Below are 24,761 nucleotides of genomic sequence, written 5' to 3'. Positions count from 1 at the left end.
ATGGGGAGCCGCCATTTGCATTCCTTATTTGGTCCCTGTAGTCTACGTAAAGATTTACGTAGACTACGGCGAAAATAAGGGCAACGCAAATAGCGTTGCCCTTATTTTTGCCGTAGTCTATGTAAATCTTTATGTAGACTACCGGGACCAAATAAGGAACGCAAATGGCGGCGCCCCATGGGGGCCGCCATTTGCGTACGCGCTTTTTTTTTTCAGAGTCACCCGTGATAGGCTACGTAACAATTAACGTAGCCTATCACAGCTGACTTTGCAAATCTAGCCGTGATAGGCTGCGTAAATCGTTACGTAGCCTATCACGGGGTCTTTTTTTTTTTTTACTTTCGTAGTTCGCGGCCGGGGAGACGGGGCACTTCTCCCCGGCCTGAATTTCAGCCGGGCGAGGCAGGAAGCCTCCCCCCCCCGGCCTGAATTTCGGCCGGGCGAGGCGGGACGGCTCCCCCCCCTCGCCTGAACTTGGGGGGAGAAGCGAAGCGCCTCCCCCCCACCGCGAAGCAAGCTGCAAGACCAGGTAAGTGACTTTCGTACATCCCTAGCTACACGTGGAATTGTTATAAAGCAGCCCTGCACCATAACCTAGGGAGGCTGTGCGCGTAGCCAGTCTGTCCCCAGAGCAGTGGACATTAAGTCGCCGAATTAGTGGGGAGGAGAGTCATGTCAGGTAAGGTTAAATTACAAGGCTGTGCTTATCCTTGAAGTAGCTCATCAGTTTTGAGATAGGGCCAGTTTTAGGAGAGGTCTTCACAGTTCTTCTGCGGTTTTGTTCTGAGATTCCTAACAGGTAGCCCAAAGGCTAGCTGTTGGTTCCTTGACTGCACCAGCAATATGTCAAAAGTCTCACCTCACTGGGAGGTTGTCACTGGACAGGCAGTAACACACTGCTGTGAGGCGGATTTGCTGGGGATCACTTTCTTGTCTCAAGTTTTACTCTCAATGTGTTCATATTGCTGCATTAGACAAGGCTTTTAGGGAAGATTTCAATTGAAGAAGGACTAAGTGTTGGAACAAGTGCCATCTTTATTAACTTACAGTGATATATAGTTCTTTAACAACCTGGGAATTATTTACTCTGATATCTTACAGAGGTTTTTGTGGTTTTTTGTACAAGTGAGAATGTTATGGACTTCATAAATAGACCATTCATTCATTCATTTCATTTCTATACCGCCTTCCTGCCAAGGTACCCAAGGTGGTTTAACATTTTTTACGTACTGAAACAAACAAATGTTACCAAAAGGAAAACCATCTGTCAGAAGTCAGTCCTCTCAGGCCAGCTGAACTTCCTTCGTGAGCAGGTGGCATGAGCTCCCTGGCCTAGGCTTCTCCCCTTCTGTCTTTCCTCAGGGCCACGGGAAGGTGAATTCACTGAACCTCTGGGAAATTTATTTGGTATCTGCTGAAACAGGATGCTTCTGTATTCCTCTGAACAGCGAGTTTTATCATTTTTTATACATTTCTGTAATATGATGGATTCCCTGTTCACTTCAGTACTGTGGTTATCAAATGAACAAACACTCATGATTGTGGACTGCTCTTCCCAAGTTCACCCAAGGCTTATGCAGACATTCACAAGTGTGTGTGTATGCGTGCTTGCACACTAAATGTTTAGTCAGTGAATGGGATCATACAGCTGCTTGCGCACCAAATGCAATATACACTGGGTGCAACGTAACGCTCCATGAACAGGCCCAGGATGTGCATGTTCTTTACTTCACAAACCTACAGAGGCACTGGCATGCGTATTTTGTAAGTAGTTATGGCATGCAGGCAGCATGTGACTGGGCCACCACTGCTCCATTGTATGCTCAGTGTATATGCTTTTGCAGTTGTGTGCATAAGCATCAGGATGTGGGCACTCAAGCTGTGTTTCTAGTGGTGACAGAAATAACTGTAGCCCTTCACGATTTTCTTTATTTGGTTTGTAAAGGAACAGCAGATAATCTGTATCAGTGGATGGAGACTCAAGGTGATCAACAACTATACTGCTGTATGCCTGGAAGGAAAACGAAGGCAAGCGACTTTAGTTTTTAACGAAGTTCAAATGTCTTTACACTTTGTCTGTCTTGCACTGTGGAATCTCTTGCTAATCAGTTTCAACCCTAAGTTGGGTTGAGTGCAATGATTATGAAGAAGGGCTGCTCCTCTTGCTTTGAAAGAAGTCAGGGTGGGAAGCTGAGCCCAGATTGCATCTTTGTCTCCTCGTGAGGCAAGGGAAGGCACCTTTCTCCTTGTTCTCCTACTTCACCTACTGTGCCTGGCTGTCGCAAAAAATTGGGATTGTCTCTTCACCTTTACCATTTCTTGAAAATTTTATTATCTTTGCTTTTTGTAATCTTTGCTTTTCTGTACTTTCTGGTGTACATTTTGTAAGCTTAAAATGTTGGAGATTTTGGTGTTTAATTGTAACAACTATTGCTATGTATTGCAGATGCAAATGATTAGTTAGCTATGGCTATGAACAGAATTCCCTTCTAAGATTACCAACAGAAGGTGAATATATGCATGGGTAAATACATATATTTACCATCTTTGGCTTCTCCATTAATCTAATATTAATAATTCTCTCTGGACTGTCTTATGCCCATTAGATAAAAAACAATAGTTAACAAAGCCCTTAATCCCTTTAGAGTAAATGCAAAGACTCTCTGCAATTGTTGCTTCAGATGAAGGCAATGCCATGCGCATGATACAGCTCTCCAAAAGAAAACAGATGACCTTCAGTAGCACATCTAGTTTATAAATTTATAGATTTTTTTTTTAATTTAAACTTTATAGATTTAAACATTTCAGTATAAACAGATTTTAAAATGTGAAACTTTGGTATATAACACCAGCTTCAGTCACAAATAAGTGTATGATGATAAGCTGAGCCAGAACCAATCTGGAACAGGCCCAACCTCGAGGGAACATGGATTAACGATCAGCACCTGTATTCAACAGCCAGTCCAGTCACATTAATAAACATGGCTTGTTTCATCTCATCCTCATATTAACATCAGGTTTCAGCTTATCAGTGCATTGCCTCCGTAACCTTTCTCCTTTGGAGGCTCCGCTCAACTGCTAGCACAGAGATTCACTAAAGTTGCTCTGCCAGCATGTGCCACCTCATATGAAGGGACCAAGGTCTAGCACATGCTTCATTGTGCTGAATATCAGCCAAGTGCACCTTGTATCTTTTAGAGGAGGTCTTCTGATTTCACCAATGTAAAAAGTTACATTCCAAACACTTAATTTTATAAATAGCCCCCTTAACTGTACACGCCCCCTCACTGTCCACACAGATAGAGCATTCCCCTGTCCAACATTTGTTGTCATACAGCCGAGACATCGCAAGGTGTTCCAGTGTTATCAGGGCAGTACAAGCAACATCAGCTTGTTATGGTGATCAAGGGTCTTTTGGGCTTCCCATACAAATCTGTCAGTCACAAATGGGATTTTCAAAACCAACAGTCCCCTGGTACACCTCACACTCCTAACAGCTGGAACTCGTACCCTGGTTTTGTATTGGATTGTTGCTTCATATAGAAGACTGCATCTGTACCATAACACGCAACAATTCTGTCTCCTTCACAGGATGACTGACATGCTCCATATGCACACATAGTGTCTACACAACAGTGAGATTTCAGTAGGAAAATCATTGCTGAGAATCTTTCTAGCATCAAGTCAGGTGCAAGTCTTGATGCAAGGGCTTTATAAAGGGTTAAATCCAGTGTCATGCGTGAGGACTTCCACCTGTGCTCTTACCCCCGAAGCCCGCCTGTGCCTCCCAAATCTGCTCCAGAGAGTTCCCCAACCCTCGATCAGACTTGGGGTGGTGGGGGCTGCAGGGGGGAGGAGAAATCTGTTTTGCCAGCGGTTTATGTTCTGCTGGTAGACATTGGATCCAACCCAAAGTTCCCAAGTTCCCTGTGTTGTTACTTATCTGACTTGCGCCTTAAGGGAAAGTAATGTTGAGGTGGCCTTTGGTTATTCTTTAAATTCTTCTCTGGTTAATTATGGAACACTGTCTTTTGTCTGTTTCCTTCCATTTTAGAGATATGGATGTTTGCTGGCATAGCAATGCAATTATGGAGCGAATGGCACACAACCGAGTTAAAACTTTATCTGGAAATGTCTACATGTTAGAAGGGCGTATAGATGCAGCTACCATGAAGAAGGAAGGTAAGAGGACTTGAATGATCACTGTAAGAAAGAAAAGGATGACAGCCTGGAATTCGTCCAGGCGTCTCCGAGGGCTGCTTCTCCTCCTTTCTCTCCAGGGATGCTGATCTTTCGCTGCTGTCTGGACTGCACCACCTGCTGTGCTACCACAGGTTCAGCTGGCCTCTTTGCTGAGATGTTCGGCCTCTAGTGTTTTATTCACTGGCAAACTTTCCTCTGTGGGAGCCATGGAGGCTGAAACATGGCAGCACGCACAGGTGCTGGGTGTGCCGTTTTGCGCTCCTGCACATGGGCAATCTATCTATTCAGGCTCCCTCCTGGTCTTGATGAGATGCAGAGGTGCATATGAGGCTTTAACATCCTTGCTAGAGGCTGTAAAGAGATGCAGCTAAGCCTTTGGCTGTTGCATTTGGCAGCTGCATCCAGCAGGAGGCCAGTGGGATGTAAATTGTCTGCTTCATCTCAGCTGCAGGAGGCCCCACCTGATGTGCACATGTCATGTAGCGGTACAAACCCATAAAGGCCACACCACAAAATCCTGAATTTTCATGTCAGCTTAAAATAGGTATTGGTGTTTCCACTAAGCATTCTACTTATTTGCCAACTCCTACTGCTAAGTATACTCATTCCAGTCCCCAAATGGTGTGTGGATGTAAAACAGTGTTTTTTTCCTTTTAAGGATCCATATAAGTGCTGTGGCTCGGCCCGTCTGGTTTCCAAGGGTGTGGCCAGACCTGCACTCTTCAAATTTGATTTGTGTCCGTCATTGTCTCGGTACTAATCTTCATCTGTTTTCCATACATATGTGCTCCCTCCTCCTAGAATTGGACACTTTAAAGTTTTAATTAAATTCTGAAGTTGTTATACACTGAAGTTGGCTTGAACAGGGTCTTGCAGCAATTGTGATTTGAGATGGGCTGGAATTTTCCTGAGGCTCCTTAGAAAATGTAAGATTATTCCTGTTCTGATCTTTTCCAAAAGTTTGAAAAATGAAGCACCCTCTCTAAAGCATAACAATTGTCCAAACACTATACCTTTATTTCAAACAGGAATACCAGCTACATTCATAAAGAAGTTTGTATCTGGAATTCCAAGAAACTGGAAAATGTACGTTGAAGAACTCCTTTGTTCTCTGAAGAGGTAATGTGTCTGAAAACATATGTGCTTGTGTTTTTGAATCACTGTGAAGGAGATGATTGTTAATTAAAAAGTCTTAAGTCTTTTTGGAAGTGAGTAGGAAAGGAACTGGGAAAAGCTTGACAAATTCCTATTTAACTGTTGCCTCTCCTGTCGGACCTCAGAGTTTATGCTACTTATTCCATTCTTTCTCCCCTCTCCAGTCAATTTCCAGAGCAATCCCACTGTCAGTTGTCTGGGTCCTCTTATGGACTTGGTCTGTGTGGGATGCAACTCCTCTGTGTGGAGGAAGAACAAGTTCTGCTCTTCTTGGGCACTTGGTGGGCATTCATGCCTGCTGCTCCAAGGCCTTATGGCTCAGGCAAACTGCAGCTTCAGAAAGCAGCTACAGCTGCTGGGCCGTTGGCGGTGCCAGTCTCTTTGAGTATTTCGCAGATGAGGTTTTGTGCTCCTGAGCGGTCCTACTTAAGGGACTGAGGTTCTTAATCCTTCTTGCCAAAATGTATTTATTTATTACATTTCTAAACCGCCCAGTAGCCAAAACCATCTGGGGCAGTATAAAATAAAAATAACCTAGCAGCAATGCAAAGATTTAAAATTCAGTAACAGATTTAAAACAACTGAAACCTGTGACTACTAGGAAAGTGCAGAGAGCCTTCCCTTCAACTGAGGATAACAATGGAGTAGAGGATCCTGTGGAAACAGGGGGCTTGAAAAAACGGCAAGAACTGCCCAAAAATGCTGGGAGAAAATCTAAAGTGAAAAACACCACTTACGAAGTACTGGAAAATAGTAAACATGGTAGGTATATTCCCCCCCCCCCCGACCTTGGAGGACTGGTAGTCCTAGCGTTCTTTAATAATTATAATTCTTCACTTGTTTACCAGTATTTGTTATCATAGCTACTTGTTTTTTGCATAAAACTACTCAGTTATGTAAAAATAAAGAGGGATCTGCTTTGTGGCTTGGATCAGGGATGCCACTTTTACGGCTTCAACAGATAACTTGTGGGGTTTTCATGTACTGCCTCCTATCTAGCTGCTTGATTGCTGTCCCAGGATCTGTTGAGTGATAGAAAACAGGGAACCATTGAATCTGTTGCAAACGCTGTGGGCTCTCGATTGACATGACTGGCGATGATGTCACTTTTATCTAGTTGCTTTCTGAAGTGAACATACTAAATGCAGAGGTGACTTGTTAGCTCTGTGCTCATCATGCAGTGGTGCGTGTGTCTTCCATGAGGTTGTAAAGGAGGTAGATGTTTCCAGTGGTGGTTTTTTGCTTGGCTTAAGAGGCAGAGGCCTGGTCCACATGTAATGACAACCCTGAGAATGGGTTGTCGTTGAATTGTGGGGTATCGTTATGTGTGAACTCTGCGCTATGGTTTAACTATGCATTGTTAACCACAACAACTCAGGAAGAGAACCCATGGTTTGTTGTTGGGTTGTGAATGCTGGGTTGTTCATTGTTAACACATAGTTAAAACATAGTTCAGGGTTCGTATGTAACGACAGCCCATGAATTAACGACAACCTATACTCAACCCTTAGTCTGGGTTGTCATTACGCGCAGACCAGGTCAGATTGTTCTGGTACAGCTAACAAACATGGCAGAAAATGCCCTTTTGTGTTATCTATTTTAAATAAATACAGGGGAAGAATTTCCATTTCTTATTAATAAGCCACTGTCTTTGTTGTAAAACTTTAATAAGAGAGCTAACTAAGGTTTTAGGAAGTAGCTGTATATGTTTTTTTGTTTATTCGGTCAGTCGCTTCTGACTCTTCATGACTTCATGGACCAGCCCATGCCAGAGCTTCCTGTCGGCCGTCGCCACCCCCAGCTCCCCCAAGGTCAAGTCCGTCAGCTCCAGAATATCATCCATCCACCTTGCCCTTGGTCAGGCCCTCTTCCTTTTGCCTTCCACTTTCCCTAGCATCAGCATCTTCTCCAGGGTGTCCTGTCTTCTCATTATGTGGCCAAAGTACTTCAGTTTTGCCTTTAATATCCTTCCCTCAAGTGAGCAGTCTGGCTTGATTTCCTGGAGTATGGACTGGTTTGATCTTCTTGCAGTCCAAGGCACTCTCAGAATTTTCCTCCAGCACCACAGTTCAAAAGCATCTCTCTTCCTTTGCTCAGCCTTCCTTATGGTCCAGCTCTCGCAGCCATAGGTTACTACGGGGAATACCATTGCTTTCACTATGCGGACCTTTGTTGTCAGTGTGATGTCTCTGCTCTTCACTATTTTATCAAGATTTGTCATTGCTGTCCTCCCAAGAAGTAAACGTCTTCTGATTTCCTGGCTGCAGTCAGCGTCTGCAGGAATCTTTGCACCTAGAAAGACAGAGTCTGTCACTGCCTCCACGTTTTCTCCCTCTATTTGCCAGTTCTCAATCCAGCTGGTTGCCATAATCATGGTTTTTTTGAGGTTTAACTGCAACGCAGCTTTTGCACTTCCTTCTTTCACCTTCGTCATCAGGTTCCTCAGCTCCTCCTCGGTTTCAGCCATCAAAGTGGTATCATCTGCATATCTGAGATTGTTAATGTTTCTTCCAGCGATTTTAACTCCAGCCTTGGCTTCATCAAGCCCAGCACGTCGCATGATGTGTTCTGCGTACAGGTTGAATAGGTAGGGTGAGAGTATACAACCCTGCCGTACTCCTTTCCCAATCTTCAACCAGTCCATTGTTCTGTGGTCTGTTCTTACTGTTACTACTTGGTCGTTATACAGATTCGTCAGGAGGCAGACAAGATGACTTGGTATCCCCATCCCACCAGGAACTTGACACAATTTGTGATGATCCACACAGTCAAAGGCTTTAGAATAGTCAATAAAACAGAAATAGATGTTTTTCTGAAACTCCCTGGCTTTCTCTGTTATTCAGCGGATATTGGCAATTTGGTCTCTAGTTCCTCCGCCTTTTCTAAACCCAGCTTGTACATCTGGCAATTCTCGTTCCATGAATTGCTGGAGTCTACCTTGCAAGATCTTGAGCATGACCTTACTGGCATGTGAAATCAGTGCCAATGAACATTCTTTGGTGCTTCCCTTTTTTGGTATGGGGATATAGGTTGATTTTTTCCAATCTGTTGGCCATTCGTGTGTTTTCCAAATTTGCTGACATATGGCATGCATCACCTTGACAGCATCATCTTGCAGTATTTTAAACAGTTCAGCTGGGATACCGTCATCTCCTGCTGTCTTGTTTCTTAAGGCCCATTCAACCTCACTCTTCAGGATGTCTGGCTCTAGCTCACTGACCACACCTTCAAATCTATCCCCGATATTATTATCCTTCCTATACAGATCTTCCGTATATTCTTGCCACCTTTTCTTGATCTCTTCTGCTTCTGCTAGGTCCTTGCCATCTTTGTTTTTGATCATACCCATTTTTGCCTGGAATTTACCTCCGATGTTTCTAATTTTCTGGAAGAGGTCTCTTGTCCTTCTTATGCTATTACCTTCTTCCGCTTCCGCGCATTGCTTGTTTAAAAATAATTCCTTATCTCTTCTGGCTAACCTCTGAAAGTTTGCATTTAATTGGGCATATCTCCCCCTTTTGCTTTCCTTCTTTCTTGGGCTGCTTCCAGTGTCTCAGCAGACAGCCATCTTGCCTTCTTGGTTTTCTGTTTCTTTGGGACGTTTTTTGTTGCCGCCTCCTGAACAATGTTGCGAACTTCTGTCCATAGTTCTTCTGGGACCCTATCTACTAAATCTAGTCCTTTAAATCTCTTCTTCACCTCCACTGCATATTCATGAGGAATATTCGTGAGCTCCTATCTAACTGATCTGTGGGTCTTCCTTATTTTCTTTAGTCTGATTCTAAATTGTGCAATAAGAAGTTCGTGATCTGAACTACAATCAGCTCCAGGTCTCGTTTTTACTGACTGCATAGATGTCCGCCACCTTTGGCTACAAAGGATGTAGTCAATCTGATTTCGGTGTCGACTGTCTGGTGAAGTCCATGTATAAAGTCGTCTCTTAGGTTGTTGGAAGAGAGTGTTTGTTATGCACAGTGAGTTGTCTTGACAAAATTCTATCAGCCTATGTCCTGCTTCATTTTGTTCTCCCAGACCATGCTTGCCTGTAATTCCAGGTGTCGTTTGACTACCCACCTTAGCATTCCAGTCTCCTGTAATGAAAATAACATCTTTGTTTGGTGTACTATCCAGGAGGTAGCTGTATATGACATTCCTTAAATTTAGAAAGAATTGAACTACATGTTCAGTGGAGAGATTTCTTCTTGTCCAGCTTACAGTCCAAAGCCCTATTAGGTGGAAGAGTGAAGTGTTGCCTGTTGCTGAAGGAAACTTTTTGTCTTGATAGGTACACAGCCAAAAACCTCCCCTTTGCAGGATGACCATGATGCAAGCTTCACCCGTAGCGGCCGGCGTGTTAAGCCACCCCTGCAGTTCTGGTGTGGTGAACGGATACTTGTTGATCAGGCATTAAATGTCACTGTGACCAAAGGGGGCACCAACTACTTGACTTCGGTAAGATTTTTCTTCCCTCCTGTATGTTCATCACTGTTCTGGAATGAATGGAGGCGGTAGAAGTTCTGCACAGATGTCCGGAGGCTGTTTGGGATGGATGAGGGTGAACGAGCTAAAGATGGAGGTCCTGTGGGTTGGGACATCCGCTGATCCGAATGGTGGAGCGGAGCCTGTCTTAGCTGGGGCTGCGCTTCCCTTGAAGAGTCAGGTACATGATCTGGGGATGCCCCTAGATTCAGCATTTCCACTGGAGGTGCAGGTGACAGGAATGCATTCTACTGGCTAGTTTGCCAACTGTAGCTCTATCCAGAAAAAGTGGACCTTGCCTCCATGTCACACATCCTGGTTATGTCCAGGCTGGAGTATTGCAATGTATTCTACAATGTATTCTACATTGCAATGTATTCTACATAAAGGCTGCCTTTAAAGACAGTTCAGAAACTCCAATTAGAGCATAATACGGCAGCAAGACAGCTGGTAGGTTCAGGCATTCAGAACATACTGACAAATTCTTTACTAGTTACACTGTCTTCCTCTTTATTTCTTTATTTATTAGATTTATTAACCACCCATCTGGCCAGCTACCAGGCCACTCTTGGCGGTGTACAGTACAAATAACAAAATGAAATGCAACAAATTATATAATCAACTAAACAAAAACAAACATTGCTCAAAAACAAACAAACAAACCCCTCAAATCTAACCCACCCCAAATGCCCGCCTGAACAGCCAGGTTTTCAAAGCCTGGTGGACGCTCATCAAAGAGGGGGCATGGCGGAGGTCACTAGGGGGGGAATTCCATAGTGTGGGGGCCACCACAAAAAAGGCCCTCTCCTTAGTCCTCACCAGCCTAGCTGTCCTGGCTGATGGGACAGACAGAAGGCCTTCCGAGGCCCATCTCGTTGAGCGGCGTCCCTGCTGTTGCTGGAGGCGCTCCTTAAGATAGACTGGGCCAGAACCATATAGGGTTTGAAAGGTCAACGCCAACACCTTGAATTGGGCCCGGAAAACAACTGGTAACCAGTGCAACTCCGTCAGCAGTGGAGTGATACATTCTCACTGATGGCTGCCTTTGATCAGGTGGGCCACCGCGTTCTGTGCCAGCTGCAACTTCTGAACCATCTTCAAGGGCAACTCCAAATAGAGCACATTACAGTAGTCTAGGCGAGATAGACCAGGGCATGAACTACTGATGGGAGCAGATGGTTAGGGAGGAAGGGACACAGCCGCCTTATCAGATGGTATTGGTACAGCGCCGCCTGGCCCACGGCTGACACTTGAGCCTCCATGGACAGCTGGGAGTCTAAAATGGCCCCCAGACTGCAGACCTGGTCCTTCAGGGGCAGCTGCACCCCACTGAATACCAGGTCAACATCCCCCAACCTCCCCTTGTCTCCCACAAAAAGTACTTCGCTTTTGTCGAGGTTGGGTTTTAGTCCTTTCCATCCAACCACTCACTGGCTCCAGACACTTGGACAAGGTTTCTACAGCCAACCTTGGCGAGGATTTAAATGAGAGGTAGAGTGGCGTGCCATCCGCATATTGGTGATGCTGCACCCCAAACCACCTGATGATAGCCCCCAGCAGCTTCACATAGATGTTAAATAACATCAGGGAAAGAATAGAACCCTGTGGCACCCCACAAGTGAGCAGCCAAGGGTCTGAAGTCTTTTCCCTCAGAGCTACCCTCTGGTACCTGCCAGGGAGGAAGGAACAGAACCACCGTAATATGGTGTCTCCTATGCCCAACCCCTCCAGGCGGTCCAGGAGGATACCATGGTCAACGGAATCAAAAGCCACAGAGAAATTGAGGAGAACAAGGAAGGAGCATTATTCGCCCCTATCCAGAGCCCTTCCCGTATTGTCCACCAAGGCAACCAAGGCTGTTTCTGTCCCATGCCCAGGCCTGAAGCCTGATTGAAATGGATCCAGATAATCGGCTTCTTCCAAGCGCACCTGCAACTGCAACGCCACCACCCGCTCAATCACCTTGCCCCAAAACGGCAGATTCAAGACTGGGCGAAAGTTGTTCAAGTCTTGGGGATCCAAGGAGGGCTTCTTTAACAGTGATCTTATCACGGCCCCCTTGAGGGCTGATGGCATCGCTCCTTCCTCGAGGGAGGCATTCACCACAACCTTGATCCCCTCCCTAAGTCTCTCCCTGCAGCTCATAATGAGCCAAGATGGGCAAAGATCAAGTAAGCAGGTGGTCAGCATGAAAGATGAAAGCACCTTGTCAACTTCTGCAGAAGGAGGAAGCTGGAACCAGTGCCACACAACTCTTTGTTTCTGGGCCCAATTTAAACTGCTGGATTTGCCTTCTGAAGGCCTAAAAGGGTTGGTGCTAGGTTATCTTAAAGGGCTGCCTGCACCCATACGAGCTTGTCTAGGCCTTACAATCAGCCACTGAGGCCCTGTTCTTTGGCTGGGCAACGATGGCTATCGGGGACGGGGCCTCGGTGGAATCATAGAATCACAGAATAGCAGGGTTGGAAGGGGCCTACAAGGCCATCAAGTCCAACCCCCTGCTCAATGCAGGAATCCAAGTCAGAGCATCCCTGACAGGTGGCTGTCCAGCCTTGTCTTGAATGCCTCCATAGAATTCTCTCCCCCAAGAAATGTGAGTGGCCCCACCTTTTGAATTTTTAAAGAAGAAATTTATGGTTTCTATTATTTGCTGTTTATGTATTAATGCTGGTACTCAGTTTTAAGGGAGATGTAATGTGGTCTTAATTGGATCATTATTTTATTAGGTTTTTTAAAATTGTTACTGTATTTTCATGGAATCTTGTACAATCCATCCAGTGGCATTGTCTGAAGTTATGTGGTTCTGTTTGCTTACATTTAGTTGCCTTCTTTTTCAAGACAGTGAGCAGTGCACGGCCTCAGGACAGGAAAACGTTCAGCTCCCCAAAGGAAAATGGAGAGGGTGACTTGAAGGCTTTTGAAGAAGTCTCTCCAAGCCAAGCTAAAGGTAAAAAGAGTTGGCAGAAGAGTTTACCTTTTCCTTGAAGTTATTGCCTCAAAACTGTGACTCATTAGAGGTCAAATGATGGGTGGGGTTGACCTTAACAAAATTTCCCTTGGGGAACATGGGGTGGAGAATGGGTTTTGCTCATGCCAAGGGCCTGACTGCTGTTGAGGGGGGAGGAAGAATTTTCCTCAGGTCAGATTGGCTAAAGATCAGGGGGTGGGTGGGGAGAAAATGTTGTAGTGTTTATCTCTCCTATGGCATGCAACTTGCCTCGTGCAATTCTGAAAAGGAGCTATTGTGCTGCTTCTGCAGGTGTGACACTTTTGAGACCTGGCTTGGGCATGTTGCAGTGTTGATGTCAGCAAGCTGGACTGGATGGTGTTTAGTGTCCCACTTAGCAGAGGGGGTGGTCCAAGGGTTTTGTCCTTGGTCTCTACTCTTCTGTTATGGGCTGCTAGTGTTACAGTTTTATTTATACAGTTATTTCTGTCCTGCCCTTCACCCTTTAAAAGAGCCTCCAAATCAGCGTACATCCACAAAAATAAACAAATAATTGATGTACAATATAAGAAATAGCAACAACAGAGCATTAAAACAGTTTAAAAAACAACTAAAACAGGGAGAAATTCAAACCATATCAAACTCCTGGGAACATTTTTTAAAATTACTATTTGCTTAAGAGAGCAATCCTATGTCGCCTAGACAGCATATGGGGGAGATAGGATTTTTCAGTTTCCCAGCTACAAGCTCTTAGCCAGGCAACCATGCTCCCCACCCCTCGTAGCTCGTGTGGAGAGAACCGTGCCACCGCTGCCTCCGTGCTCCTAACACAGAGCATGGGGAGTGCAAACGGGGCGCTCCTGGGGACAGGGATGGGAGGAGCCAACGGAAGCTGGTTTAGACAGCTTCCTATGTGATCTCCAGCACCGTTCCCACACCCTCCCCGAAGCTGCGCTTAGACGCGCGAAAACACATGTCTCAGGCAAAGTGCTGGGTGGCTGCAGCACCTCTCCGTGCTGCTTCTGCCTTGCATTGGATAGGAGGCCGCCTCCAACTTCAGGGGAGCTTAGAGGCGCCCATCTACATAGGATTGCATCCTAAAGCTACAGGATAAGGAGCCAACCGAATCTCTCTAGGGGAGGAACTTCCAGTTTTGTCTCAGCTTTATTAGGGTCATTCGCATTGTGTGTGTCTTTTGAAGAGAAACATGGTTGCAGTGTAGGTGTACAGCATAGTTTCACTGTGCTAGAGTTTGGACTTATGCATGTCTACAGAGAACCCCTCCCTTTTTCCCTAGGAAGAAGTAGTGCAAGACTCGAGACGGTCACCAGAGAAATTGAGCCTAGGAATAAGCAAAATGCACAGCGTTTTGTTTCGGAGTCTGAACAATTTACCATTGGTGATGTTTTCAAGAAACGGGCTGTGGTTACCCTGACACCCCTGAACTGTAAAAAGCTGAATGAAAAGGATTCAGAGTATAACAGCCAGCCCAGAAGAAAGCAAAATGTGCCAAAGCAGGGAATAGAAATGAATGGCTACAGAACACGTTTGGCTGATGGAGAGCCAGCTACCTGCAAGTACCCATTAAGATCACTGAAACAAGTCCACCAAATTGAGCCAGTTGTGGAAACCTTATCCAGCATGAGTGACGATGAATCTAGTGAAGATATGCCGTGTATCAAGAGGAAAGCACAAGCGTTTTTCAAGAGAGAGGCATCCAACAGGGAACAAAGTAATGCAAAAAAGCAGTCTTCTGAGCCAAGGGGAACAGAGAATCCTGCAGTCCCTCTTTCTCAGCGCAGAAAGATGAAAGCTGCTCACTCTGGACAGAATGGCAAGTTGGAGGAACTGCCTGATAAGAACTCTTCTCCTGACTTGGCTAGCAGTACTCCTGGAGTTGAGAGGTGGAATAGGCAAGGGGCACTCAGGAGGGTCCAAAATGCCAGAAAGTATGTCATTGAATCAGAGTCTGAAAGTGAAACGAGTATTGGGGAATTTCACCTAAAAGAACAAAGGGCAAAAGTTGCCGCTGAAAGAGCCAATGGGCAAGTTTCCAACAGTGCAAAATCCTCGGTGGTGGCAGGAAGGACACCTGGCAAGAGACAACTATGGAAGGTCATGGATTCTCTTCCAGATGTTCATGAAGACTGGACTGATAAAGAATTGCAGAAGCTGCACAGGCAAGTGGTGATGGATGGTTGATCATAATGATACTTTTCTACAGTGCAGGTGGATGGAGGCTCTTTGAAGTTGACTTAAGGGCCCCTCCAGTGCAAGAATAGTAAAACCTGTGAATATTCCCTCATTATTAGTTAGCATATCTATAGTCTTACAAAGTAGCAAACTATATTTTGCACATCCGCTCAGCAGTGCTCTGAATGATGCTTCCCCGCCACCCCCATGCATCACTGGAAATTCCTGACCCCTTCTCCTTTCCATTCTGTGCCATATAAGGTAGATTGTAAGCTCTCCCCTAGATACAATGCTCCCTCAGAGTTCTCTGCGGCCCCTAGCACACTGTTGATACAGGAGTCAAACAGTAGTGATGTAGTTGTTCTTCACTGAGTCCTTCATAATTTACAGGGCAGTGGATTCTTTTCCTAAACATAAGGATGGCTTCTGGCTGAATGTAGCAAAGGCTGTGGGGACACGATCTGTTGAAGAATGCCAGCAAAGATACATGGCACAGCAAGAAGGCAGAAAGCGGCTCCCAAAGAGGACCACCAAGCATGGAAAGAAGGAAGAACGAGGTACAGGTTTGACCTTGTGCCTGTCTTCCCCCCTGCACAAGGCCAGGCAAGTTCCCAGCCCTGAGTCCTGGCAGCATGTGGATCTGGAGGCCTAAGTAGGCTCTCTGTATGAGCCTAGCGGTTGTCTCTCCCCCCACCCCCCCTTTGTCCTTAGGGATGGGATGCGACGCCTGAATAGAGCTTGGATGGCCACTGACTGGACTGATGGTCCCCCCCCCCCCTTAAGATGGGAAAGGACTAATTTTGTGTCTGAACATTAGCGAACTGAGATATGATAGGAAAACTTCAGAAGGGGGGCCAGTAGAAGGAGAGCACAAGGGTGGTGGTAGGGTGAGAGCATTTGTTTTTTATCTGTTGAGAAATATTTCTCTGTATTTATTAATTCTGTCTTTAAAAATAGCTTGCAAAACCCGTATGTTTGCGGAGTAGAGTGGGTGGGCAGGTGGATGAATAAGCTCCAAAGCCAGGAACTGAGGCCATCCGAGGTGACAGGAGTGTTCTAAGGTGGCTTGTGACGTTTGGCTGGAAGTTCCCTCCTTGCAAAACTGCGTCTCCATCTGGCCTCTCCAGTGACAGTTCTGCTTGTGTGTCTGCTTGTTGGCAGAGGAGGGGACAAAGCCGCCAGTGGCAATTGTCGCGAAGGTGGGGACGCTGAAAAGAAAGCAGCAGATGCGAAACTTCCTTGAACAGATGCCCAGGGACAACCGTGACGACATCTTTGCTGCAACCCCCTTTCAGAACAGGAACACAAAAGTAAATATCCCGTCACATGAAATGGAACATTTCTTTCTGGGATTCACTACAGAGGGGCCCGTAAATTTTGTTGTTGTTGTTCAGTCGTTAAGTCGTGTCCGACTCTTTGTGACGCCATGGACCGTAGCACGCCAGGCCTTCCTGTCCTACGCTCTCTCCCGGAGTGTGCTCAAGTTCATATTCATTGCATCGGTGATGCTATCTAGCCATCTCATCCTCTGCCGTCCCCTTCTCCTTCAAGCTTTCCCAGCATCAGGGTCTTTTCCAGGGAGTTTTCTGTTCACATTAGGTGGCCAAAATATTTGAGCTTCAGCTTCACTATCTGTCCTTCCAATGAGCAGTCGGGGTTGATTTCCTTTAGGATTGACTGATTGGACCTCTTTGCAGTCCAGGGAACTCATAAGAGTCTTCTCCAGCACCACAGTTCGAAAGCATCAATTCTTCGGCGCTCAGCCTTCCTTATAGTCCAGCTCTCACAGCCATACGTTACTACTGGGAAAACCATAGCTTTGATTAGACGGGCCTTTGTCAGCAAGGTGATGTCTCTGCTTCTTACTATGCTGTCTAGGTTGGCCATAGCTTTCCTCCCAAGGAGCAAGCGTCTTTTGATTTCATGGCTACAGTCACCGTCTGCGGTGATCTTGGAGCCCAAGAACATAAAATCTGTCACTGCTTCCGTTTCTTCCCCTTCAATATGCCAGGAAGTGATGGGGCCAGATGCCATGATCTTAGTTTTCTTAATGTTGAGTTTCAAACCAGCTTTTGCACTCTCCACTTTCACCCTCAACAAGAGGCTCTTTAGATCCTCTTCGCTTTCTGCCATTAGGGTGGTATCGTCTGCATATCTCAGGTTCTTGATAATTCTCCCAGCAATCTTAATTCCGACCTGTGATTCATCCAACCCGGTGTTTCTCATGATGTACTCTGCATATAAGTTAAATAAGCAGGGCGACAATATGCAGCCTTGTCGTACTCCTTTCCCAATTTTGAACCAATCGGTTCTTCCATGTCCGGTTCTTACTGTTGCTTCTTGATCCTCGTACAGGTTTTTCAGGAGACAGGTAAGGTGGTCTGGTACCCCCATCTCAAGGCTAAACTGGGCATGTTTAGCCTTGAGAAGAGAAGACTGAGGGGAGATATGATAGCACTCTTCAAGTACTTGAAAGGTTGTCACAGAGAAGGCCAGGATCTCTTCTTGATCATCCCAGAGTGCAGGACACGGAATCATGGGCTCAAGTTACAGGAAGCCAGATTCCGGCTGAACATCAGGAAAAACTTCCTGACTGTTAGAGCAATACGACAATGGAACCAGTTACCTGGGGAGGTGGTGGGCTCTCACACACTCTTCAAGACGAGGCTGGTCAGCCATTTGTCAGGGATGCTCTGACTTGGATTCCTGCACTGAGCAGGGGGTTGGACTTGATGGCCTTGTAGGCCCCTTCCAACCCTACTATTATATGATTCTATGATCTCTTTCAGAATTTGCCAGAGTTTGTTGTGATCCACACAAAGGCTTTGGCGTAGTCAATGAAGCAGAAATAGACGTTTTTCTGGAATTCTCCATAAATTTACTGGCCCCCTAATGAGAGCCACCTAATCTCAGCATGAGATGGAGGATTGTTGCCCTCCTCCTGACTTGGAAACTGGGGAGAGAGCTTATCCCTGACCTTGTGCTAGGCTTGAGAGATGCTCCACAGCTCAGCGTGATGTCTGAGACCTAGGCTCTCTAGGACAGGAAGGCAGCCCTTGTACATTTTGGATGACTTTCAAGATCAGTCCAAAACCTATGGACTCGTACAGCTTAGGATAGACATTCCCAAGCCCTTCTGGGTACCCAGGGAGTTCTAGCTACTGTGTTGTAGGGTTGGAGCTCACTGTTCATGTATTGGGTGTGGCTTGTGGATATAAGCATTAATGACTACAAGAATTGTTCCAAGAACACACACAGACTGCTCACATGTACATGAGCTGGCCTTTCTAGAATTCTGCCCATCTCCAACAGCACACAGCTGCTGTTCCTTATCTCTGTGGCTTTTCCAGCCCCACCCCACCCCGTCTGAATAGCTCAGGCCTCTGTCTCTTCCATCCAGCCCTTCCTCAGTTTCCTATCCTGCACTCCATTGCCTGCCATACGTCTGTGCTTTTTCTCCTTTAGGCTCTTCATAATCTGGACTCTTCCTCCATGCAGCTTTCCAGCTGTCAGCCTGCCCATGCAACTCTGTCAATAGGCCTGTGTGAGATTTTAACGCCAGCCTTCTCTCACACAGGTTGAGGAGTGAGCATTCTTTTGCTACCATCTCGGTTCCCTGAGCAGTTCCAATGTATGTGGGCATTCTGTGACAGTGCAGCAGCTCAACCAGTTTGTGCCAGAAGTGCAGTAGAGCGTAGATGGCAAGGGAGAAGCTGCTTCGGCTCAGGGCAAGTGGGCTGGTGCGCTTATGGCAAACAAGACACACATGTCCGTTCTGAGGCTAACAAGGATGTGCTCTCTAGTTGCCACAGTTCTGCGCAGTCCCAGAGGAAGAGGTCTTCCAGCTCAAAGACAGCCACCCCATCACACCCTCCTCAGCCATCTTCCCGTTGGTGAAGACCCCCCAGTGTGAGCACGTCAGCCCTGGCATGCTGGAATCCCTGGACAGGTGGGCACTCCGGGCATGCAGATGCCATTCTGACAGCAGGACATTTGTGAGCTGGAATGAATGTCTGGATTGTGGGGAAGAAGGAAGCAATGGGAACACTGTCGTAGGAATTTCTAAGCATGCTGGAGGGTGCTTGGAGGCATGGGGTGAGGGAGGGAGAGAATAAAACGATGCAGGGCTAATGGGATGCCAGGCAAGGGGTGTTGCGAACTAGCTGCTGGATGGAAGTGAAAAGTCCAAACGGGTCCTGCGTGAAGCCAACCAGAGCGCACAGTTGCCCTTATGTCCGCATCGTCTCTCCTTTTCTGCAGCTTTCTGGCCATGCCCTCCTTCGGTCAGTCTTACTACTAGCAGAAAACCAATTGCTGTCCTGCTGTTGCTGCAGCCTCTCTGGCAGCAGACGGGCCGCCATTTTGGTTTCCAGTCTTTCCTACATTGGACTAACAGATTCCATGCATGTCCTCCATATTAGGACATTTAAAATGTGTTGTTTCCTAGGAAAGACTGCGAAAGGCGCGTCTTTCGTATGCAAAAGAACATCAGAGGCAAGGAGCGCACATGGCAGAATGTGAAGAAGAAATCGGTAATGTTTCCCTTCACTTATTAAATATGAAGCAAATTAGTTTCCTGCATCTTGGTTTTTAAAGTATTTATTACTGCGTTCTTTCCTCGCATCCTACCCTTTGAACTGAATTGCTCTAGAAGCTGTACATGAAGGCTGGTCCTATTTATCCAGCCACATTCAGTCACTAGGATTCTTGAGGCAGTTAACAATGTTTTGTACTTACGGTTTTTGTGCTGAACAGATAAAAGCAGCTGTTAAATCCATTTTAAACTCCATTAAAAGCTAAAGGAAAAGGTGTTGTTCCTAAAAACCCTGAGCCAAGGAGCTCCAGATGGCAGGCACCACGAGTGTTCTAGCCTGATATTCTGTCCATGGGGCTCTCCTGTGGTTTTGCTCGTCAGATCTGATGAACATCCAGTGTGTTTGAACCCACAAGTATCTGTGTGTGACAAACCAATGTGGGTATCCCACCTATGTTCCTTTCTTACAACTTCAAGGCTTGCATCCATGGATCTCACATAGACCTCACAACTAGGGAATGCTGTCTCAACTATAAAACCTCAGACAAAATAAACCCGCTGCCAAAATAAACCCTCTGTAGTGTAGCAACTCAGTAGCTTGGTTCCCATGGTGTAGGCATGGGATTGAACCCACCACTAAAGAACATAAAAGCCGTGCTGAATAAGAGCAAAGTTCTGGGGTTGGACTCAATGGTCTTATAGTCCCCTTTCAACCTTACTATTCTGTGATTCTATCAAGTCCAGCATTCTGTTCACACAGTGGCCAACCAGATGACTACAGGAGACCTACAAGTAGGGCCTGAGTGCAACAGCACTCTTCTGCTTGTGTTCCCGTGTGTGTGAGAGAGAGAGAGAGCATGAGCGTGCGACAGATGTACATAGGCACACTGCCTCTGATGCTGGAGATAATAGATAGCCATCATGACTAGTAGCCATTGATCGCCTTCTCCACTATGAATTTGTCCAATCCCCTTTTAAAGGCATCCAAGTTCTTCCTGCCGCTTCTGGCTTCTAGGAGGATTCTGCTTCAAGGACTTCTTGCGGAAGTTGCCTCTGGTCAGACCCCTTCCTGAACCCTTCCGGTGCTGGGCTCTGCTGACTGCTTGAAGCTTCACCACAACCTCACAGAGCAGTGCCCTGCTCCCCTCAGCCATCATCTCTAGTCTCCTGGTTTTCTCCCAGCATCAGAAGACTTGCTCTTTTCTTAGCTCTGAGCTCTACTTCTTTCAGCCAGCAACTCCCTTTCCACTGACAACCAGCTCTCTCCAACTGTTCTCTGACTGACTGACCTTTTAAAAAATCTCCTGACCAGAACCTCTGACCCATCATGTTTTTTAAAAAATCTCCTGACCAGAACCTCTGACCCATCATGTTTTTTATGGACCTTTTAATTACCAATCAAATTTGTTGACCCCTTGACCAATCCAAATTATATTTTACTGTCTATCTGATGCTAATATAAACCAAGGTAGTTTCTCCTCTGAGTCATTGTCAAATCGTCTGCTTGAAGCCTCCCTTCTATAGCAACAAAAGTCCTGTGAGAGTTGGGGGGTTCTCAAACAGTTCTCAGGTAGGGTCCAGTAAGTGGCACGGAGCTCCCAGCTTATACATCCCACTCCGACGCCATCTTGGCAAACCTCTCATCACTTTTAATATTTTAACTGTTTTTATGTATTTTATTGCTGTAAGCTGCCTTGAGAGGGCTTCTGCCCTGAAAAGCGGCCAAGAAATATTTTAAATAAAATAAAAATAATAAATAAAACATATCCAAGGCAGCTATAACTGACCAACTAATGCCCAATACACACTGTAGCAAAGCCAGGCCTCTGGTCTACTCGGTTACATTATAATCTCACGTCACTCACAGAACACAAACCCTGCAAAATATAAACAAGCAGATAAAATAGAGCATTTCTTTGTATCCCGTCTTCAACGTCAGCTCATAAAAAAGCATTTTCACAGCAACAAAATGGACTCCTATCTAGCAAAGGCTAGCTCTGCACTTGAAAGTGGCTCTTAGATGATTGGGCATTTTGACATAGGAATCAACATATAACCTGTTATGTCCTGATCAGGAGCCTGGCGTGTGGGGCAATGAATCCCCAACCTCGTGTTGGTTGTGTCATTGCTTGCTTCCATAGGCCACCTTGTTTCTGGTTTTACTCTCATGGAATAGTAGGGTTGGAAGGGGCCTACAAGACCATCGAGTCCAACCCCCTGCTCAAATCTAAGTCAGAGCATCCCTGACAGATGGCTGTCCAGCCTCATCTTGAATGCCTCCAGGGTGGGTATGCCCACCACCTCCCTAGGGAATTGGTTCCATTGTTGTATTGCTCTTAACAGTCAGGATTTTTTCCTGATGTTCAGCCGGAATCTGGCTTCCTGTAACTTGAGCCCATGATTCCGTGTCCTGCACTCTGGGATGATGGAGAAGAGATCCTGGCCTTCCTCTCTGTGACAGCCTTTCAAGTCCTTGAAGAGTGCTATCCTATCTCCCCTCAGTCTTCTCAAGGCGAAACATGCCCAGTTTGTTTGCAGTTTCCTGATCATCTTTGTTGCCCTCCTCTGAACCCACTCCAGCTTGTCTGCATCCTTCTTCAAGTGCGGTGCCCAGAACTGGACACAGTACTCCAGATGAGGCCTCACCAGTGCTGAGAGGGACTAATACTTCCCGGGATTTGGAAGCTATGCTTCTTTGAATGCAGCCCAAAGTAGCATTTGCCTTTTTTGCAACCACATTATGTTGTTGATCACAATCTGAATATGAGCCAACAAAGTGATGTGGCTGCAAAAAAGGCAAATGCTCTTTTGGGCTGCATTCATAGAAGCATAGCTTCCAAATCCCGGGAAGTACTAGTTCCCCTCTACTCAGCACTGGTTAGGCCTCATCTGGAGTACTGTGTCCAGTTCTGGGCACCACACTTGAAGAAGGATGCAGACAAACTGGAGAGGGTTCAGAGGAGGGCAACCAAGATGATCAGGGGACTGGAAACAAAGCCCTATGAAGAGAGACTGAAAGAACTGGGCATGTTCAGCCTTGAGAAGAGAAGACTGAGGGGAGAGATGATAGCGCTCTTCAAGTACTTGAAAGGTTGTCACAGAGAAGAAGGCCAGGATCTCTTCTTGATCATCCCAGAGTGCAGGACACGGAATAATGGGCTCAAGTTGCAGGAAGCCGGATTCCGGCGGAACATCAGGAAAAACTTCCTGACTGTCAGAGCAATACGACAATGGAACCAATTACCTGGGGAGGTGGTGGGCTCTCCCACACTGGAGGCCTTCAAGACGAGGCTGGACAGCCATTTGTCAGGGATGCTCTGACTTGGATTCCTGCATTGAGCAGGGGGTTGGACTCGATGGCCTTGTAGGCCCCTTCCAACCCTACTATTGTATGATTCTATGACTCACATTCAGGTTGCGATTGACAACAATTCCCAGATCCTTCTTGTTGTGTTGTTGAGCCACGAATCCCCCATCTTGTAACTGTGCATTTGGTTTCTTTTTCCTAAGTGCAGAACTTGGCATTTATCCCTATTAAATATCATTCTGTTATTTTCTGCCCAGGACTCCAGTCTATCAAGATCACTTTGAATTTTGTTTCTGTCTTCCAAGGTATTAGCTATCCCGCCCAATTTTGTGTCATCCGCAAATTTGATCAGCATTCCCTGCACCACCTCCTCCTCCAAGTCATTAATAAAAATGTTGAAGAGCACTGGGCCCAGGACTGAGCCCTGTGGTACCCCGCTTGTTACCTCTCCCCAGTTTGGGAAGATCCCACTGATAAGCACTCTCTGAGTCCGATTCTGTAGCCAACTGTGGATCCACCTGATAGATGTTTCATCTAGCCCACTTTGAGCTAGTTTGTTCATCAGGATATCATGGGGCACTTTGTTTAAAGCTTTGCTGAAGTTGAGGTATATGATGTCCACAGCATTTCCACAGTCCACAAGGGAGGTGACCTGATCAAAAAATGAGATCAGATTCATTTGGCAGGATTTGTTCTTGACAAGTCCATGTTGGCTTCGAGTAATCACTGTGTTGTTTTCAAGGTGCTTACAGACTGGTTCCTTTATCATCTGCTCCAGAATTTTCCCAGGGATTGATGTCAGACTGACTGGTCTGTAGTTCCCCGGTTCCTCCTTTTTACCCTTTTTGAAGATAGGAACAACATTAGCCCTCCTCCAGTCATCTGGCACTTCCCCCGTCCTCCATGATTGCTCAAAGATAATAGACAGCGGTTCTGAGAGTTCTTCTGCCAGTTCCTTGATTACTCTAGGATGCAGCTCATCTGGCCCTGGAGATTTGCACTCATTCAAAGTCATTAGGTGTTCACTCATTCAAAGCCATGTATGCCTATCACTCTCAAGCTGCAATCCTGCCCCTTCAGCCTGTACTTCGCCTTTGCCAGCAAGGTCATAGACCCTCTTTTGGGAGAAGACTGAGCCAAAGTAGGAATTGAGCACTTCTGCCTTTTCTTAGTCATCTGTTATCATTTTGCCATCCTTATTTAATAGCTGAAGCACCATTTCTTTCCTCTGCCCTTTACTCTGCATGTAGCTGAAGAAAGCCTTTTTGTTGCTTTTAGCATCCCTCGCTAAGCTCAGCTCGTTCTCAGCTTTAGCCTTCCTGATGCCATCCCTGCAATTCTGTGCTACCTGCCTGTACCCTTCCTTTGCAGCTTGGCCTTCCTTCCACTTCCTGTATGTGTCCTTTTTTGTTTTGAGTTCATCTCTAAGCTTTTTGTGAAGCCACATTGGCTTCTTCTGTTGTCTTCCACCTTTTCTTCTTGTTGGAATGTTTTGTAATTGTGCCTTGAGAATTTCCTTTTTTAAAAGCTCCCACCCATCTTGGACTCCTTTTCTCGTTAGCGTTGCTTGCCATGGGACCTTACTGATCATTGCTCTGAGTTTATAAAAATTGGCTTTCCTTAAATCTAGGGTACGCATTTGGCTACACTTGGCTGTTGCTTCCCTTAGAACCAAGAACTCAAGTACAACATGGTCGCTTTCCCCCAGAGTTCCTGTAACTGCTACTTTACCCACTAAGTAATCTCTGTGGGGTTGTCCAAATTTCACTGCCCTGCTTGCTTGCTGTGAGCACCTAGTGTTGCTGAGCCTCTCTAAGAAGCTCCTGTTCGGGGGAATAATACTTCCTTTGTTTCCATTAGACTGGGACCATTTTCACAACTCCTACTTCTAGAAGAATGAACGTCTTTGCCTTTGAAGGTGAGCACCTCTGCTGCTTGCTCTG

At 46.1% G+C, this 24,761-nt stretch overlaps 1 protein-coding gene across 2 annotated transcripts in view; it reads left to right on the top strand.

Annotated features, from left to right (window-relative positions):
* The window catches only part of MIS18BP1 (MIS18 binding protein 1), a 36,704-nt gene that overhangs the window by 10,594 nt on the left and 1,349 nt on the right, over positions 1-24,761 (top strand). The window contains exons 5-16 of one of the 2 annotated variants that reach the window (XM_084833541.1): positions 1,946-2,028; positions 4,055-4,182; positions 5,232-5,322; positions 5,960-6,120; positions 9,644-9,810; positions 12,676-12,784; positions 14,082-14,964; positions 15,368-15,534; positions 16,139-16,287; positions 18,781-18,926; positions 19,425-19,509; positions 24,679-24,736. In XM_084833541.1, coding sequence (XP_084689667.1) covers positions 1,946-2,028; positions 4,055-4,182; positions 5,232-5,322; positions 5,960-6,120; positions 9,644-9,810; positions 12,676-12,784; positions 14,082-14,964; positions 15,368-15,534; positions 16,139-16,287; positions 18,781-18,926; positions 19,425-19,509; positions 24,679-24,736 — 2,227 coding nt within the window. The remainder of the gene's footprint in view (positions 1-1,945; positions 2,029-4,054; positions 4,183-5,231; positions 5,323-5,959; positions 6,121-9,643; positions 9,811-12,675; positions 12,785-14,081; positions 14,965-15,367; positions 15,535-16,138; positions 16,288-18,780; positions 18,927-19,424; positions 19,510-24,678; positions 24,737-24,761) is intronic. The other variant, XM_084833551.1, reaches the window with a different exon arrangement.

The sequence above is a fragment of the Heloderma suspectum genome, chromosome 1 (genome assembly GCF_057233095.1).
Source record: "Heloderma suspectum isolate Gila_16-S chromosome 1, 16-S_ref, whole genome shotgun sequence".
In the NCBI taxonomy this organism is placed as follows: domain Eukaryota; kingdom Metazoa; phylum Chordata; class Lepidosauria; order Squamata; family Helodermatidae; genus Heloderma; species Heloderma suspectum.
The sequence above is the reverse complement of the archived record's forward strand: the minus strand, read 5'-3'. Positions and strand labels throughout refer to the sequence as shown.